Source organism: Emys orbicularis, chromosome 2, assembly GCF_028017835.1.
Source record: "Emys orbicularis isolate rEmyOrb1 chromosome 2, rEmyOrb1.hap1, whole genome shotgun sequence".
NCBI classification, from domain to species: domain Eukaryota; kingdom Metazoa; phylum Chordata; order Testudines; family Emydidae; genus Emys; species Emys orbicularis.
The window spans coordinates 72,182,900-72,202,455 of NC_088684.1; the positions used below are offsets into that span (position 1 = coordinate 72,182,900).

At 38.6% G+C, this 19,556-nt stretch overlaps 1 protein-coding gene across 1 annotated transcript in view; it reads left to right on the forward strand.

The window, feature by feature from the left end:
• The window catches only part of PXDNL (peroxidasin like), a 317,299-nt gene extending 308,269 nt beyond the window's left edge, over positions 1 to 9,030 (forward strand). Inside the window, exons 23-24 of the mRNA XM_065398307.1 lie at positions 6,210 to 6,320; positions 8,857 to 9,030. Of these exons, the coding sequence (XP_065254379.1) occupies positions 6,210 to 6,320; positions 8,857 to 9,030 (285 nt within the window). The remainder of the gene's footprint in view (positions 1 to 6,209; positions 6,321 to 8,856) is intronic.
• Positions 9,031 to 19,556: the final 10,526 nt, after the last annotated feature.

The following is a 19,556-nucleotide window of genomic DNA, read 5'->3' on the forward strand; positions in this document are numbered from 1 at the left end:
TCTCTGTTGGATGTAAGCCAGTTGTGTCAATTTTATGTCCCTGGTAAATTACTTCAGCAGCCTGAAGAATACACTTCTCCCTCTTAAGACGCATACCTGCATCAGTCAATCTTTGCAGTACCTGGTCCAAGTTTTGCAAGTGTTCTGACTCCGATTCCCCTGTAATCAGGATATCATCATGGTATACGTAGGCATGTAGCATTCCTTGGAATAAATTGTCGATTACCCTTTGAAGAATATCCAGATCTGCTGACGTTCAGAATGGGAGGCAGTTGTAATGAAACAATGCTTTGGGAGTATTGATTGTTACATAGGGCTTAGCTCTATTGTCCAGAGAGTTTTGGAGATATGCATTATTTACATTGATTTTTGTGGAAGTTTTCCCCCTGATAAGGTAGCATACAGATCTTCAAGCCTGGGGAGTGGATACGTATCTAACTTGACCACATGGTTGACCGTGACCTCGTAGTTCCACATATACTCACTCCACCATGTGATTTCAACACTAGGACAACAGGAGCAGTCCAGTCTGAGAATTGGATGGGCTCAATAATACCAGCTGCCTGTAAATCAGTTCAGTTCTTGGTCTACCTTATGGCACATGACATAGGGTACTGGCCCTCGCTTAAGGAAACATGATTTAGCATGTGGATCCACATAAATTCTGCCAGTGGCCTCTTTCAGAATACCAAGACCCTCCCCGAACAGTTCTGAGTGTTTTTCAATAAGTTCTTCTATAGTTAGTGTATGGACATTGTTGCTGTCTGCCCAGTTAAGTTCTAATAGCTTTAACCATTTTTGCCCCATGAGGGATGGCTTCTGGTCTTGGTATCCCACCTCCATATCAACTGTACCTCTAACTGGAACTTGTTATCCTGTATATGTATGTAACACCACCTTTGCCAATCCCGTCTCTGGTGTATTGTCCCTTGGCACAACTGGTGATAAGTAACCTTGCTGATTATAGACAGAAACACGCCCATATCTATCTCCATGGTTGTTATTTGTCCATTAATTGTGACATCCACTTGCAGTGTCTTCTCCTTTTGGCTTTTGCTGGTAACATTAAACATTGTATTTACCAAGTCCTCAGCTTCTGGCTCCTCTTCCTCCTCTGCAGTATGATGAACCTCTTTCTTGTGACCTACATTTTCCTTTCCATATGTCTTCTTTTTTTTTTTTTACAGAAAACTTTTGCAAAGTGACCTCACTTCTGACAAACCCAGTACTCTCTATCCTGGTATGGGCAGAAGATCTGGTCATGTCTCTCCTCAGTGTAAAAGCAATTTTGTATGTTCTTAAGGAGATACCTGTTTTCTTAAAGATTCATTTGCTTTGTGTGCAATGCTGGACAATTTGTGCATGGTGCTCAAGACTGTTTCGCTATCTAAGTGCTGCTTAGTGCTTCCCTGTAAATCCAAAGCATGCTATGCAACTACGTCCATACCTTGTGCTATTTCCAGTGCTTTTTAAAAATCTAAGGTGGACTCTGCCAACTGAGATTTCTGAATTTTTTCATCACAGACACCACAGATAAGTCTATCCCATAGTATGGCATTTAATGTATCTCCAAAACCACAGTGCTCTGATAAATGATGCAGTTCTACTACAAAACAAGCCATGGACATTCCAAGTTGGCAGGAAAAACTGTTACATTTAAAACTCTGCACAATCTCTGATGGCATGGGGTTGTGATGGTGCATGACAGCATTAACCAGCTCATCGAAGTATTTGGCTCTGGTCTTTTCTGGTGCCAGCAAACTTCTAATCCAACTCTGTTTTGGTCCACAAACACTCAGTAAAATGGCATGTTTCTTGTTATCACCCTCTATATCATTTGCAATGGAGTGCTGGGAAAGTCTCTCTGACTACTGAATCCAGTCCTCCTGCTCTGCATCATACTCTTTCGTTTTCCATATGCAGCTATTTTTCTTTGCAATCAAAAAAAAAAAAAAGGTTGTCACTTATACAATGTATAGAACTTGCTGGTTATCGTTTTCCAGTTGATCCTCATTGCCAATGCAGTATATGGAGAACCAAAAGACAACTGTACAGGTTCAGAAACAGGTTCATAGACAACTAACCATACTCTATCTTGCAAAAACTTCCTCACACCCCGCTTCACCCCGCCCACTGGAGCATGCTCTATACAGCCCTATGGCTTCTAACAGTAAATAGCTATTCTCATGTTGGCCATCAGGTGACAATAAGCATAACAAAAATACCTATAACCTTATAGTTCCCTTCAAAGCTCTGTCATATGCATGTCAGTATTTAATGGCTACCATGCTTAAAATGTGATGGAGAAAATCATCTCTCAGGAGCTGAGATTTATTGGGTTTCTGTCTCAAACTAATGTCACCTTGTTTAATTGATGTAAAGTAAAGACTGTATTGTATATATGCTGGATCATACCTGCTTTCTTTGTGGGAAACCTACCTCATGGCTTCACCCATCCCGGCCTCAGACCCTGCAGAGAGCCCTCAACTGAACTGAAGATCTACACATAGTGTGGGTTGATGGGGACTGGTGCCTAGATACATCCACCATATGGGGAATCCACTTAATAGTCTGAGGCTCTATTAACTCAAGTGGAGCATCACTTCACTGCAGAACTTTCCTTTCCAGAGGTTCCAGGGCATCAGTAGGTATGGGAAGCCATGGTCCTATGGTACTGTTGTAACAGCATTGTTTTAGTTCCGTCTTCACCTCTCTCTGGCATAAGAACACGACCTATGAGCAGATGGCTATGACACCCAACAGTTATTCCAAAATCTACAGGTTGTCAGGGCTTTGTTGGGAGGGAGAGAGGAAACATGCCACCTCCCTGACTGTGTTTCAGAAAGGTGTGATCTGAGCCTATGAAATTAACCTCTTGATTGATATAAAGGACATATTTTCATTTCAAGTTATTGTTGGTGTAATTAACAAACAGCAAAAATCAGCTTCTCAATATTTGTCATCATAAGTGAAATACATTTCAAAAATATAATAAAATTTAACAATAGGAAAAAGCAGAGTATCAGTAGATAATTCTTTCTGTTTATTTCTTGTTCTTCCATTGTCCTACAGAGTACTCAGACAGATTTTCCACCCTTTTGCACATACAGCATGCAGCTGGCAGACATTGATTTAACAGCTCAATATTTTGATAATTGCAGTGATGCAGAAATATGTTTGAAATATATCAAAACATTACTAAATCCATTTAGCATCTTTTTAAAGCATGAAAAGAATTTTATTTTATATAAGGATAGAACTGTTGCAGTAGATTTCTCATAAATTATGCGTTACAGTTTTGGATCTAAGTGGTGGACTGCAGAGTTCTGATTTTTGCTGTAATTAAAACCACGAGTGTGGGAGATTCAGCTCAATAGCTGGAGGTATATTTCTATGGTTTTTTTTGCTTTTTCTTTAAGGAATGTTATTCCCTCAAATGACAATTCTAATTCATTGGAGGATCCTCCAGATAGATCAAACTTCTTTTGCTCAAATACAAGAAACCTAGTTATTACTGAAGTAATTATGGGATGCAGATCTATTTCCTAATCTTGAACTCTGATGATAACCCCCTTTTTCTGAATGTCATGGTAGAAGAATGATATGCAGTAGTTTCACAGCAACTGCACAAACAATTGGATCATATTTGTGAAACCTTGCTATATCTAAATAAAACCACTTTTCTCATGTAAATAAAAAGAAGTTGTCATATGTTTGACTGAAATTAGTATTAAGGTGAACTTAGGCAAACTCTGACTAGAAATAAGGCATACATTATTAACAGTGAGGGTAATTAATATTTTTTTGTAAAGAGATTCTCTAGTTCAAACAGGAATTAATTCACGGTAGTCAGGAGGTCAGACAAGATGATCACAATGGTCCCTTTTGGATTTAGAATAAATGAATCTATTCATTTCTGTATTGTTATCACCCAAAGGCCCTAATCATGATTGGGGTCCCACTGTGCTGGAGGTGTACAAACACGGAAGAGTTTGACCCTACGTGGAGCGCTAACAAGCTAAAAAATAGTCTTCCAGTATCATATGACACACACGCAGTACATGTGTGTTACTGCTGTGTTAATGGTTTTTATTGTTCACGTTGCTCCAGTCAATTGCCATAGTGTTGGGATGGTGCCAAGAGAGGAATTTTGTAAGAAGTTACAGCAGGATGGAAAGATACATTCAATTGTAAAAAGTCAGAGGTCCTCAATTAAAATCATTTAAAAAAAAAAAGTTTGATACTGTATAACCTGTGAATTAATTTATGCATTTTCATTGTCTTTCAAACTTCAACTTTCCATTTAGGAAAACACTTAAGTGGGACTTGGGATTTCAAAGATAAATTATTCTCCAGAGCACAGTCTGCTGTCAAGTTAGTACTTCTATCAACAAAATGAGCAGATTTCAAGGCAAACGTATTGACATTCCCTTTTTAAGTATGAACAGCTAATGGGTGCAAAAGGCCTGACAGCACTTGGTTGCTGCTATTTTTATTATTAATTTAGAAACACTTGATCTTCAAAGTAGAAGTTATTTATATAAAACAATGTACTTGAAGCAAGGCTTGGGTACAGTACATTTTCATATTACGTAAAATAATGCATGAGGCATATGCTCGAAGCTTAGTATGGGTTCTTATTAATCAAAAGTGAAGAATAATTCTCCACAGGTAGGAATTCTATTTCCTCCTACGCCCGTGTTCCCTGTGTTTGACTGGAACTGGAATTGTGTAAGCTCAAAGTTGAAAGCCACTGACTTGCCTCCCAGTGATCGGTTTACTGCTACTTACTAACTTTAACTAAACTGTATTATATTTTAATATTATAGGATCAAATCCCCAAGTCCTTATTCAGACCTGCATCACCCACTCTCAAGGAAAATGTGTATGAGCTGAAGGAAAATGTTGAGTCATAGATTCCTCCATGGAGGACCCCCTGTCCCGATTTTTCACACTTGCTGTCTGGTCACCCTAGCTGGGTCCCATTACAAATGTAGGTCAATCTGGTTGGGGCCTTCTTCAGATAGTCTGTTTTAAAGGTTAGGAGGCTTTCAGGCAGTTGATTCAGGGCAATATCCTACAGAGGGGTAGCCAGAGAGCTGACCTGAAAGTCATTCATTTATAAGAGAACTAGTTCCCTTGGACCATTTGGGCATGGCTAAGTTAGGAATTGTAACCATGATCTGACGCTGTAATGGGATTGGCTAGCATGAATCCATTGCAGAATCAGGGCTTTACGGTAAATAGAAAATATATAATTTTTCACTAATTAGTTTGAAAAATATGTACAGATAGCATTTAGCATGACTTCTCCTTTCTGTGTCAGATTGTAGCAATGAGTCATTAAAATTAATAGGAGCGAAACATTCAGAATGTGAGGAGAATAGACCTATGCCTTGGCAATAAAACTGCACTTTCATTCATCATTTTGCCTCATTTTTTAATGTTTATTTTTTCTGAAGACTTTGTTTTTCCCTTTTTTCCCTTCCAAATTACACAAACTGTCTTAAATTGGCTACTGTTACCTTACCACTTAATGAAGGGGCTGCAGTGTAATTTTTTAATGGCTTTTCTTTAAATGTTCTGTTGATCTGGCATTCCTGCAAGTGTGACCTAATAACACTGGTTGGACATTAAGCACAGTGAAGGGAGATTCTGCAAGCTGCCTCCAGAACCCATCAGCATCCTTGTTATTCCAGTGGTAGTCCTTTTTTAAAGGAACAGTGACTGTCATTCATGCTAAATTTTCATGGCTTTGTGTGCAAACCAGTGTCCGTCATGAACTAGGATTAGACCATGATACATTTATTTTGTAACCTCAGGCAGGGTCCCACACACCCCCTCAAGTTTCCAGAAAGTAGAAGGCTCATTGTGCTATACAGCTTCTTTGCTGGAAGTTCATCACATATTGATCACTGATCCAAATTACATCATGATATAGGTTCCTGGGGAGTGCCAGAGCTGTGAGGTCATCAGCTACAATACAAGTGGAAAATAAAGTATTTTAATCATCAAGTAGTTTTTGGACTGCAAATGTGTTCTATGCAAAAATAGAAATGCTGATTAAGCCAAGATGAAAGCTTGGTGCTAAGAAAATGAATAAATGTCTGAAGGTTTTTGAAGCTTTAATATGTTGTTATCAAGAATAATGATTCATTCAGCTTAGTTTCCACCTTTTCCTATCCCACCTCTCCCCTCTCCTTTTACAGATAAACAAGCTGGAGGCTCGCCTGAGGCAGGAAGCTTGCATGGATGATGGGATCCAGCGGAAGGAAAATGAACACTGGATGAAGGAAGACTGCATTAGCTGTAGCTGTAAGGTATGTGTTGCTGAACGTTTTCTCTGCTATTAAATTCTCTTTTTCCTTTGGTATCATGCCAGCTGAAGCATCCTGCAATGATGAATTAAGAAAGAAAAGTGTGCCTCACAACTCTCCATAGCTTAGTGATAATAGGGAACATAAGTCTTCTGGAGAAATTCAGTGAACATTTGCCATAACCACAGTTAAACAAAAGGACAAAATATTTCAGATTGAGTCTAATCTGCACCTCGTCTTAAATGCAAAATGTGCATACCAGAGAAGAAATCTGATATTGGTGATACCATTTTGCACTAACTTAGCTCTGATACTGAATAAGTGGAAATCACTTTCAGAAGGTGTGAGGCAGCTTTAATTGGGTTCTCTCTTTTTGTGAGGGCTAAATTCACTTTTTCACAAATAGGCGCACCAACAGCTGGGTTACTTCCTTGATGTATAGGTTAGTTTATTTAGCACAAATAGTTCCATATCATTCTGAATCAAATTCAAGTCTCATCGTTCTTCCAACTGAAAAACAGGTGAGTTTTGGCTACACAAAATGGTTCCCACCAATTGGTAGGTCTTTGATGTATGGTCCAGCAACAGCCCACCATCAATTTCCTGTCCATGGATGAGGTCACTTCTGCCACCCGCAGAGAAATGCTAAATTCCACTGCATAATCTTTCTTGACATCACACACTTTAGCTGTGCCATTGATGTGCACATAATGTTTCCATGTGCTCAAATCTACAATGGGCATAAGGCCTACATTCCATTTAAGAGTCACTTACTCCTTCAAGATAACGCTGAAGATGTACACAGGTATTTTTGCAGGTCCTCTGCATAAGAAGACTTAAGTGGGATTCATAGTGCCTATGTACAACATGGGCCATCTGCAGAGGGTTTAATTTCACTCCATACATGTATGCATAACTTCAGCTCCTAAATCCTTGTGTATTGAATTTTTTGTAGCTAATGATTCCAGCTCATAGGCCTTGATCCTGCAAAAGACTTACACACATGCTTTACTTTACACACAGGAGTGAATGGGACTACTTCATCTCAATGGAACTACAGCATAAAATTGATAAATCTGCGGGATTGGGGGCATCATTTTTTCCTGGACTTTATCTAACCCATGGGAATTAGGTGCTTCACCTGCTTAGATGTTTTTGAAAATCCCACTAGGCAACTATCTGCATCTTTAGGCACCAACTACCTTTGAAAATCTGGCCCAAGATCTAATATTGACTTAAATATAACCCCTATAAATAAATGCTTTTTTTTTTTTTTTTTTTTTTTTATACTGTAACAGGGTGGCTGGCCCCTTCAAGGAAATTGAGACCAGTCCTGATCTAGTCCAGGTGTGCTCTAGTTTGGCTATAATGAAGAGGGTAGGGCTGCCCCTGGGAGGTATGAATGAGATAGCCCAAAGGCAAGGGAGAGTCCAGAACCTAGAGTCCAAAATAAAGAAAGTGGGAGAGAGACCTGGGGAGTCAGAGCTATCTGAGTCAGTCAGGAAAAGGTGAGGTAAGAGCTGCCTGGGAGTGAGAGGTCACCAGGTGAGAGCTGCCAGAGCCAGGAGACTGTAAGTGGTTCCTGAGGGAGGGCAGAAGAGGGATTTGCCAGCTGACCTGCCCAACCCAGAGAGTCAAAGCTGGGAGCTGACGGCAGGGAGCAGCAGAGGGGCTTACCTGCTAATGTCTTAATGCTGGAAAGGTGGGCCCAGAAGGAGAGAGGGGTGAATGGATGAAATCCCAGAAGACGGGCTATGAGGATTCCTGCTCTTCCCAGTGCAGGGTGCTCCAGGCAGGGTTACCCATCACATGTGATGCAGAAAGCAGGCAGGCGATTGAACAACTGTCAGTCTGGAAGAGGGAAATTGAGGCAAGGAACTGCTTGTAGGGCCACCACGAAGGGCACCTGGGAGGTGACTGCCCTATGACAGTTATTCAGCAATGTTACGTTATGACCCTTTTCTGAAGCTTAGCCTTTTACCGTATTACAATTATTTTATACCTTGTAGCGGACTCAATTGTCAAATGTAACAGACAATGAAAAAATATTGTGGTTATTAGCATATGCTAATGTTAAACAATAGTAGAGTGGAACACACATATAGTGACTTACAGTGAACTTAGATATAGAAGTGTTTTATAATGAATCTGAATGGAAATCTTGTATTTTTTCAATGCACAGCGGTGTGAAAATTGAACCTTTGCGTAGTGCAAGACATTTTTTAAAAAAAAGAAAGGCATCAGATTAGAAAACTTTGATATGAGTTAGAACTGCTGAACAATTTTTTGGCTGTGAGCATTCTAATTAACCTCAGAAACCTGTCAAATTGTTCTTACAACTAGGAAAATGATCACTTATTTGTGTGCATAAGTACATCATCTAATTTTATACAATTCTGCATGACAGAGACCATCTGCATTCTTTCAGCTACTGTATTTTATACAAAGCACTGGAAAATTGTAAAAAATATTGAGACTGTGCTGTCCTGTTTTTTTCTATTGGGAAAAAAGGTGCTAATACTTCAACATTACCTTTCAGAATGGCCAAATAACCTGTACTGTGGAGACGTGTCCCTCAGTAGAGTGTTGGACCCCCACAAAGCTGGAAGGAAAATGCTGTCCAGACTGCATAGACAATGAAAACCCTATAGAATCACCAATAGAACTTGAACCTGATTCCTCTGACAAGGAGCTACCTTTAGGAACTATCTAGTAGGGGGCTGTAGTCTCCCAATTCAAAGGTTCTGACAAGAAGTTACAAGCACTGCTGACTACAATACCTGCACTAAAATGTTTGATGTAAAAACACTGATGAAACAATCAAGTCACTTTAGGCTTTTCACCATGGTGGGCATATTCTATAAAGTTATCTTTCAACATTGGTAGATCTAATCTAAGTGTGAGCAAGGGCATGAAAGACTCTAGTGAAAGCCCTTTACAGGTTATTATATCTTGTACTCTGCCATTGGAAGTTGTTAAATGTTAGATTCATAAATTCAATTTTAAATTTGTTGTTCTCCTTCTCCCAAAAGTCAGGGAGGCAAAAAGATTTAAAAGCATGGGATTTCTTTGAATCTTAGGCCTGGTCTACACTGGGGAGAAAGGGGGGATCGATCTAAGTTACGCAACTTCAACTACATGAATAACGTAGCTGAAGTCGACGTACTTAGAGCTACTTACTGCGGTGTCTTCACTGCGGCAAGTCGACTGCTGATGCTCCCCCGTTGATTCCGCCTGCGCCTCTCGCTCCGGTGGTGTACCAGAGTCGACGGGAGAGCGCTCGGCAGGTGATTTATCGCATCTTCACTAGATGTGATATATCAACCCCTGCTGGATCGATCACTCCAGAGGTAAGTGTAGACATGTCCTTAGAATTCAACCACTGACTGAAAGTTTTCTTTTAAAATTCACACACATTTTAGTAATGAGAAATGTTTTAAAAATTGCACTGTTCTAAAGAAAAGAGTTATAGAAAAGAAGTTTGTACTTGACCTGCTGGGTTTTTGTTGTTTTGGATGGTGTTATACTATGAGAAACAGCTTAGTTTCCTTTTATAAGACTCTATTCTTATTCCATGCTAGCTTTATGGAGCTTGGGTTTTTGCAAAATCAAAATGAAAGAGTAGCATGGCACAATTCTTTGTAATCTCATCATGTTGAGACTCTGATTGGAAATTTAAAGCACATCTCAGGGAGCTTGCCATGTATGCACATGTCTCCAAAAGGGGATAAAGAATGTATAAGTGCAGTATAATTTGCCAGGAAGTTATGTGTACTCCTTTTCTCATTCTGCATGGATCTCTCGTTGACATCAATAGGATATATATAGAAAGAGAGAGAGAGAATGGACTCATCTGTTCAACTTGCCCACATGTAGAACCTTATGGCAAATCCCTTAGTATTGTGATACTGTGATCATTCACGTGAAAGAGATGAGGGTTGGGTTTTTTTTTCAAGCTGCAATTTTTAAAATAAGGAGACACACTTTCAAAACCTGGGTCCAAAGTTGAATCTTAAAAAATGCATGCACACAAATGTTCATTTTCATGTGCAATTAGCTGACTTAGATGGAAAAGTAGAAGTTGGACATGCATATTTACTTGTCGGAGAATAACAGCGTTCGTGGAAAGGATGTGGGTGAATTGTGGAAAGGATGTGCATTTTCCCCAGTAGTTTCCACATCAGAGTGTTGCTCTTTTAAGATTTCTGAAAGCATGCTCCACACCTCATCCCTCTCAGATTTTGGAAGGCACTTCAGATTCTTAAACCTTAGGTCGAGTGCTGTAGCTAGCTTTAGAAATCTCACATTGGTATCTTCTTTGCATTTTGTCAAATTTTCAGTGAAATTGGTCTTAAAATGAACAACATGTGCTGGATCATCATCCAAGACTGCTATAACATGAAACATATGGCAGAATGCAGGTAAAACAGAGCAGGAGACATACAATTCTCCCCCAAGGAGTTCAGTCACAAATTTAATTAACGCATTATTTTTTTAAACGAGCATCATCAGCATGGAAGCATGTCCTCTGGAATGGTGGATGAAGCATGAAGGGGCATACGAATGTTTAGCATATCTGGCACGTAAATACCTTGCAATGCTGGCTACAAAAGTGCCATGCCAATGCCTGTTCTCACTTTCAGGTGACATTGTAAATAAGAAGCCGAAAGCATTATCTCCCGTAAATGTAAACAAACTTGTTTAGCTTAGCGATTGGCTGAACAAGAAGTAGGACTGAGTGGACTTGTAAGCTCTAAAGTAGGCTCTGAAGTTTTACATTGTTTTGTTTTTGAGTGCAGTTACGTAACAAAAAAAATCTACATTTGTAAGTTGCACTTTCACGATAAAGAGATTGTATTACAGTACTGTATGAGGTCAATTGAAAAATACAATTTCTTTTATCATGTTTACAGTGCTAATATTTGTAATAAAAATAATATAAAGTGAGCACTGTACATTTTATATTCTGTGTTGTAACTGAAATCAATATATTTCAAAATGGAGAAAATATCCAAAAATATTTAATTAAATGTCAATTGGTATTCTATTGTTTAACAGTGCAATTAAAACTGCGATTAATCACGATTAATTTTTTTGAATTAATCACATGAGTTTACTGCAATTAATCGATAGCCCTACTTAGAACCTAATTCTGCTTTGGAACTTTGTCTTGAAGAGTTAAAAATGCTAATAGGGAGATCACTGTGTTGCACTTACCCTTTAAATTCATAAGGATCTGTGCTTCCCTCTTATTCATTCCATGGTTAAATTGTTTGTCATTGTCTGTTTACCGACAATAGGCCATTTCATAATGTCATGTGCGGGGTTTCGCACATAACTGACATAATGATAATTGAAACTATGTGCACAAATGCTGGGTCATTAGGATAGTTTCACAAACTATATTTATAGATGATTAGTTCTAAGGGACATCTGATTTTATAGTGCCAACAAAAGTCTAGAAACAAGGCTGTTGCAAAGAAGATACTGAAATCGGAATGGAAAGAAAAACATCTCTCCAGTGAAGGAAATTATCTTTCTGACAAACCATGCTCAGAACTTCCTACTGAAAACAATGTGAAAATCTGTATAAAAACTGAGTAGGACAGAGCTCTGTCATTCTTGTTTTGGGTTACATTTGACTTCGGATGCACAGATAAGTATGTCATCGTGTAAATATTTTGTAAAATCAGTAAATGCTGTAGATTTTACAAGATCACACGGACCTTAAAATCTGGATTAAATGTTGACAATTTACATCCTTATTCTAGACACCACTTATAAAGCCACATATATGTTAATTTTGTATTCTACTGAGATACACAGAGTATTTGATGAATATTCCCTAATGCACTCCACTCTTGTAATTCTGCTACAACATTGTTATAGGGCTACTGCATCAAAGTTCACAGCTAAGTAAAACCCCTCCATAATAACGATATTTTAAAAACTGTTTCACCATAAGATTTCTGAAGGTTAACTCCCAACTACTATAAAGTGGTTCTATAAGGAGAGTGCAGTATATTTCAGTCAGTGACTTATGAAAAGTGTGTTTATTAATATGGATGATTTTGTAAGTTAACATTTTAATTGAACTGAAAATAGATCAGCTTCATTTGTGAAAGACACTTTCTGTAGTCATAAGAATCCTTACCTGATAGAGAGTGAAATTTACTCCTGTGCACACTTAAGCCTGAGTTTGAGTGGAATATAAGCAGTACATATGCCTTGTGCTAGCTATCTGCACAGAGGTGAATTTCACTTAAAACAAAAAAAACCTCCTATGTAAGAGTATATCAGTTCTCCGTATTATGCCATGGAAGTCCAGAGGAACTAATGATGGGGAATTTTCAGTAGTTGGTCTTGCATATACAATGAATAGAAATGGGGCTTACACGTGAACAAATACATAGTTATATGTAAGGACCTTTCTTAATCAATATCTTCTATGTACCTTTGTTGATATCCAATGAGGAGCCTGGACAAGAATTACTGTCTGACAATTTGGTTGATCAACCAAATATTGCCTATTCAGACTGACATGAAAATTTAATCACACACAAATAGTCAGCCTGTGCATCGTAGAGGAAGCACCAGGGAACAAATTGAAAGCTGCTTTGAAAATGTTTTAAATTACTGTGCAACATAATTCTTTAGATTACAAGCAATAGTTACTAACATTAATGTCATGCAATTCATAATTTGGTATTGAAGTTGATACATTAACATGTACAAGAGCATTTGTGCATTAGATTTCAACGTTATATATTCAGATATAACTATGAATGGTGTGTAGTCTTAAAATAATATTCAGAAGATTCATAAACTATGTATTTTGAAAGTCCTTGAAAAAAGCAATAGTAAAATTTCAGTCACAGTGAAATGTATTTTGTCCTATAAATTGCTCCCACCATGCTAATAAGGTAAAACATATTTATTGTGTAGCTTGCACTCAGAATTTTAGCTTGAAGTTTGTAATTAATTTTCATTATTGAAAGCCATCTACAAGTCTATATCACTGCTTAAATTTTAGGACAAACTTCATGTTTAAATACAAGCTCTGTAAGCAAAGTTTATAGTAAAATTTATGTATGACATATTTGTACCTCATGAATATACAAAACCAGGGATGTTTTAAAATACATATGGTGCTAAATGCTGTGCCTGAAATATGACTTCATGGTGAATATTTTCCAAAATAATCTGTGTACTTGTGTTTTAAGCATTCAGGCTGGATTTAGAAGTATGTTAAAACTTACATATATACATTATGTCATGACTCCAATAAAAGCTTGTTATTGAGATTGAAATGGAGGAAACACATAACGTGAATTCAGGTTCAGATATGGGTCCCACTGTTTGGGTTCTTCTCTGAACTATTGTAATCTAAGACCTGATCCAGACCTCTATGACAGCAATAGGAACCTGATTCAGCTGTCACTTCCACAGGGATAAATCAGCTCCACTGAAGCCGATGGAGTTACACTGGTGTAAGTGAGAAGAAATTACAGACACTGATTTCAAGGGGAATTGGATCATGGCAATAGTGAATCTGCGGGAAAAAAAGCCTTACTGTGTTTTTTCCACTGCAGGGCACTGATAGCAGAAATGAATGGCAGGGTAGAGAGCACCCAATCATATCAGAACCTCAAAATTAGTTTGGTTCTTGATCCTACAAATGCAGGGAGCTGAAGTTATTGTATTCAGATCAATTCACCCATCTGTCTATTGAGTTGCTGAATTGAGATAATGTTGCCTGTGAATGGGTAACATTTGTGTTTGAGATTCTAGAGATGGCTTTTTGAGATTACAGATTTCACAACAGGTATGAAAATCACAGCAAACACAGAAAAAAGGACTTGGATCACAAAAGTGACTGAAAAACATTGCTACACTATTTTTGTGTCTTATAGCAAGTGCTGGACTGAAATAAGGTGCTATTTTATTATGAATAAATTTCCCCTTTATACTGAGGGCATTTAAAGATACTTATTGTAAATGTTCTCAAATGCAATAAAAAGTACTTTCAAACTCTTATGGTACAATGTATAAAATGCTATAGTGTAATTAAATTTGAGAAAGAGGAAGCAAAGTATTATTCAATTATACACTTTATAGTGTTGCTCTTTTCTAGGTGGTAAGAAAACACTTTTTTTGGTGTTGATTTCTTCTTTCACTTTATTTCAAAGTATTGAATTTGTTTGTAATTCTTCATAACTTAACAGCCACAACAATGTGTCTACACTATTGATTTAAGGTGTCTGGAGGGGGGTGGCTTTCTTGTTGTTTGTTTTGGTTACATTTTGCAACAAAACCCTGAAAAAAATCTCTGTATTTGGGTGAAAATTTTAATTAAATGAAGCATATGCACATCCAGCATTTGTTGTTGACCAATGTGGGCTTTTAAATGTTTACAAAAGTAAGTGCTCAACTTTAAGCATGTGCTTAAATAGAATAGAACGTAATTTGCTGAATTTGGGGCTGGTCTACACTGGGGGGGAGATCGATCTAAGTTACGCAACTTCAGCTACATGAATAACGTAGCTGAAGTCGAAGTATCTTAGATCGACTTACCTGGGGTCCACACGGCGCAGGATCGACGGCCGCGGCTCCCCCGTCGACTCTGCTACCGCCGCTCGCTCCGGTGGAGTTCCGGAGTTGACGGGGAGCGCGTTCGGGGATCGATATATCGCGTCTTAACGAGACACGATATATCGATCCCGGATAAATCGATTGCTACCCGCCGATACGGCGGGTAGTGAAGACGTACCCAGAGATTCTGTCCTGAACTGGGGCCTATCCCAGAAATGAATCTGGACTAAAAGGGTTACTCACGTAAGATGGAGCAATATCTTTCTTTGCAAACATATTTCCAAAAGGTACATGGAAACTATTGACAATGCACTCCAAGATTATGAACCCAGTACAAGCACAAGAACAGAATAATCCTGGATGTATATTTCTGCTATAGCGTCTGAGCCTACTCCTGACAATAGAAAAGCTGCAATTGACTTCAATAGAAGTAAGATCAAACCCACAAACCACACACTCAGAGCAACCTCTGAAAGTTCATGTGAGATATTATGCCACAAGGTGGACTCCTGGTGGCAATGAAAAAACTTCTAAAACTTTTAGAGACTAGATGACTTAGAGCCATCATATGGCTTCCATTTCTTTGCAACCTATTCCATTCTGACCAAGTTGATACTGAACTAAAGTAATTACTGTCACATGACTGTTCAAAGGTCTGTGAAATAAGTTTTGGTCTCACTCGAGATCCCAGTGGGCAAATGTTGAATAATACAAAAACCATTACCTTAGTTGACATTAATTGGCATCCTTCTTGGCAGTTCCTGCAGAGTCAAAGATATAATGGGTATGAAGGCTAAACTAGTTTCTCTTGTTTCCTAGAAAATGATCCTTCCAGAACAGAACGACAGGCACATTGACTAGGCAGTCTGGGCTAGCTTGTTCTGAATGAGCACATGGTACTGTGTATGTGTGTTCTGTGGATACAGATAAGACTTCAATTCCCAGGACAGTTTGGCATCTCTCACAAGTAATATGTTTCCTTATCTAACTCCTGATGGACTTTTCTGTGTAGTTTTTTCCTCCCATACGTTTTTCCACTTTATAGAAGGAAGTCCCAGTTTTATTATCTAGCAAGATATTACCTTATTTATCATGAAAAAAAGGATAAAGATATTACTCCACAGTTTGTAGGTCAGTATATTGATCATAGAGCCCCAATGATGCAAATATTCTTCATAGTTCAGGTGGTGATAAATATATCTTCCTAAAGTATTATTTGTGTTATGGAAACATTGCTCCTGGCTCAGTGAGTAGCAGTAATATTTGCATATGGAGTATTTATACTAGACAAAATACAGGATTCTATTTGATTTTCTTTTTTCTTTTAGTTGTGTGTGCATAGAATATAAAATATCTACCTGTGCAACTGCAAGTTATATATATTTTCTTCCCCTGAAAGATTGGTAACAGAGTTAATGGAAAAAGCATAAACCCTGAAAAATGTACTTGCGTATAAATATACACTCTCATTGACAATCCTGGAGGAAATAACACAGATAGTCTTAGTCAATAAAAATAGAATTTAGTCATAATTACAGAGTTAACACAGATTTCTACTCAACTCTTCAGGAAAAAAATACAAGAACTATTTGCAGAGTTTTATGAGAAACCATATACTTTCTGCAAAACAGTCATGCAGTAGAAGCATTTAAAGTAAATAAAATAAACTTAGCTCCTTGTGGTGGAGAAAATGGAAATGTATTTGACCTACTCATCAACACACAGGAATGTGCTCGGGCAAATAAAAATATTACAAAAAGTCTCAGGTTCAGGCAGAACCTAAAAGGGCTTTCTAGACCTCACTTTCCCCCCCCAATACAAGACATTTGGGCTGCATGTCTCTTCCTGCAAATACTGCAGGCAGTTCTGAGTTGACGAGGGAGTTTGATCATGCCCCTTCCACTCTCATAACAGATTCCCTGTCTCCTGCAGTGCAAACAGGATGGCAGTTAAACCCTTCTATATTATTCAGTCCTGGCTGTTAACAGCTTATTTTGGAACAGCAGTGGTCTCCACTTTCTCCCCATCTCTTTCAGTATCAGAATTTCTGGGGTGCTCATCCCCAGGTTGGATCACCCACTGAGCTACTCTTCATTTTGTCCCCAGGTGCTGCATCTGTGGGGAGTGCATCCTAACAGGTGAACTCTGCCCACAATTGCTCCCAACTCTGTTGAAGAAATGGCTCAGAGTCTGGACAGCTAGCTAGAGACTCTCCTCCAGCACTAGCCAAGAAGCCTCCCTTACAAAGTTAGGTTAATCTTCCTCAGCTCCTGTGACTCAGCAAACCAAGCTCCTCAACAGGGACTCATCAGGTGTTAAATACCAAAATCCCCCAACCACTCTGTTCCAATCCATCTCTAATGGTAAAAGTTCTGGAGTCCTCTCCCAGAATTTAAATTGAGCCACATGTCAAGGAATCTGGCATCCCATCTGACACTCCTTCTCAAGAGGAAGATCTGGGCTCTCTGAGATATTCCCCTCCTTTTCTTCTCCAATTATATGTGCAGTGATAAGGTGCTCTAGAGAAAGATGATCCATGAGCGAACACCAGACCAGAAAATAGACCAGTCTCCCAATGGGGAGCACCACCCTTTCTCAGTAAAGCTGAAGCAAATAAAACAAGCCCCAAAACAGAGGAGAAAAGCCAAAAAGCATTTCAGATCCAGATCTCCTTCCACAGACTCTAGCTCCTCCCCTAGAAAGGAGAACACTTGAGTTCAAATCATAACTCTAAGCCACAGAAGCAGGAGGAATTTTTTCTACCAGAATTGTTTGAAACCCTGAAGAGGAAGATGGTAGCAGTTCTAGAGATCCAGCCAGGGAAAGAGGATGAACAGGTTAAGGCCAAGATTAAATCTTCCAATCAAAACTAAAATGAAATTCCACATTCCCTCTTCATTCTTTCTTCAAAGTGGTTATAGTAGAGCTGGTCAATATTTTTGTGGAAAAGTGACCTATTTTTCAAAAAATGAAATTTTAGCCAAAAAAAACCCCAAACCTTTTTCAGTTTCCTTTTTTGACAACCCACCCCAATACCCTGCCCCCTTTCATTTCCCTCTTTCTCCCTTTTTTAGTGGCAAAGGGGTTGGAGGGAGGAAAGGAAGATCTACAAAACTGAAAAAAATTCAGCATAAAAAAATGTGTTTTTTTTTTTTTTAAAGTCACTGTAGCAATTTTAATAAGGATAAACCCCAGTGAAGAGAAACTATTCCCGAAGATCCTGCAGACAGGGAAATACAAGTGACTATTTAGTGCCTCTTCAGCAGCCTTAGGCCCCATTTCAGCACATGCTTGATTTTACCCATCTGAGCAGTCCTATTGACTTTAATAGCACTACTGCTGTGCTTAATATCAGGCACATGCTTAAGTACCTTGCTGAATCAGGGTCTTAGAGCCTCAAGGTCAAATGCATGACTCACCAGAACCACAGCTTCCTGATGCAATTTCCTAAAAAAATTCTTGATTCCAACAGCACTGTGCACATTCAAGTCAATAATAAAGAAAATGTCCCAGAACTAGACCCGTTTATCAACTCCTCCCTTTCCAAACCCACCTACCTCTTCTTGCCAAACAACAGGTTTTAAAGGCTTTCATCTTTTTAAACTAGTTTGGCTAAAAATTGTTACTAATAATAGATTTTGTAAGTGAATATTGAGCACATCACTCCTATTCTCCTATACTATGCTTCCCCTACTCAATGCAAGGTTGCCACCTGGCTGGCTTTTAACAAGCCTGGCCAATTTCTGTACTGCCTTGCTGGTTAAAAGATTTGATGTGCCATTTTTTTTTTTTTTTTCATTTGGAACATGCTAGAGCATTCTATAGTTCTCACCCCATTGTCTGAACTGCAGCGCCATGATAGCATAAGATAAGAAAAATGATAAAATAACATAAAATACACATATTGTATTTTTGTTTGTTTTTGGGGGGAGGGTGTGTGGAAAATGGTTCTCTTACTAAAATGTTTTGTAATTAGCTTTAGTTGGTACTAGGACCCTTTTTGTTGTTGGGGGGAGGGCAGGGACTATTTTTTTTTTTTTTTTTTTTTTTTTTTTTTGCGGTGGTGGGGTAGGCACTGGCCAGTTTTTGTGCGTCTTGGAAGTGGCAACCCTACCTCAGAGATGGAAGGTGATGTGTAAGGAGGAAGATTTTTCATGCAAGAATTTTATGGACAAACATTTGCAGAACATTTAGTGGAGGGATATCTTCTATTGCCATAATGGATGATGGCTTTCTTTAGGGAGCCTATCAACATACTTTGCCTTTTCATTGTTTCTCCACAGAATGTATTTAAATCATTAAATGAATAACCCCACCCCCTTCATCCTTGTGTGGCCAGCAGGAACAAGAGAACTCCAACACCACCCACTCGTAGGACAAAACAAAAGATAGGAAAACAAAGAACCCAAACCAATATTTTGCAACTTCTTCATTGCAACTCAATATGAAGCAACTATACATCATTTCTGCCATTATGTGGAGCTGTGTGAAAATATAAATTAGCAGCACTGGGTATGTGCAATAACATGATTCCAAGATGGTGTATTCCAGCAGTGAGCAAGTGGCGGTAGTTTCTCCTGAGATACAGCAGAAGCTCAGAACAGTAGCTCCCTAAGGTAAGTGTTCAGGTTTTTATTTCTGTAATAT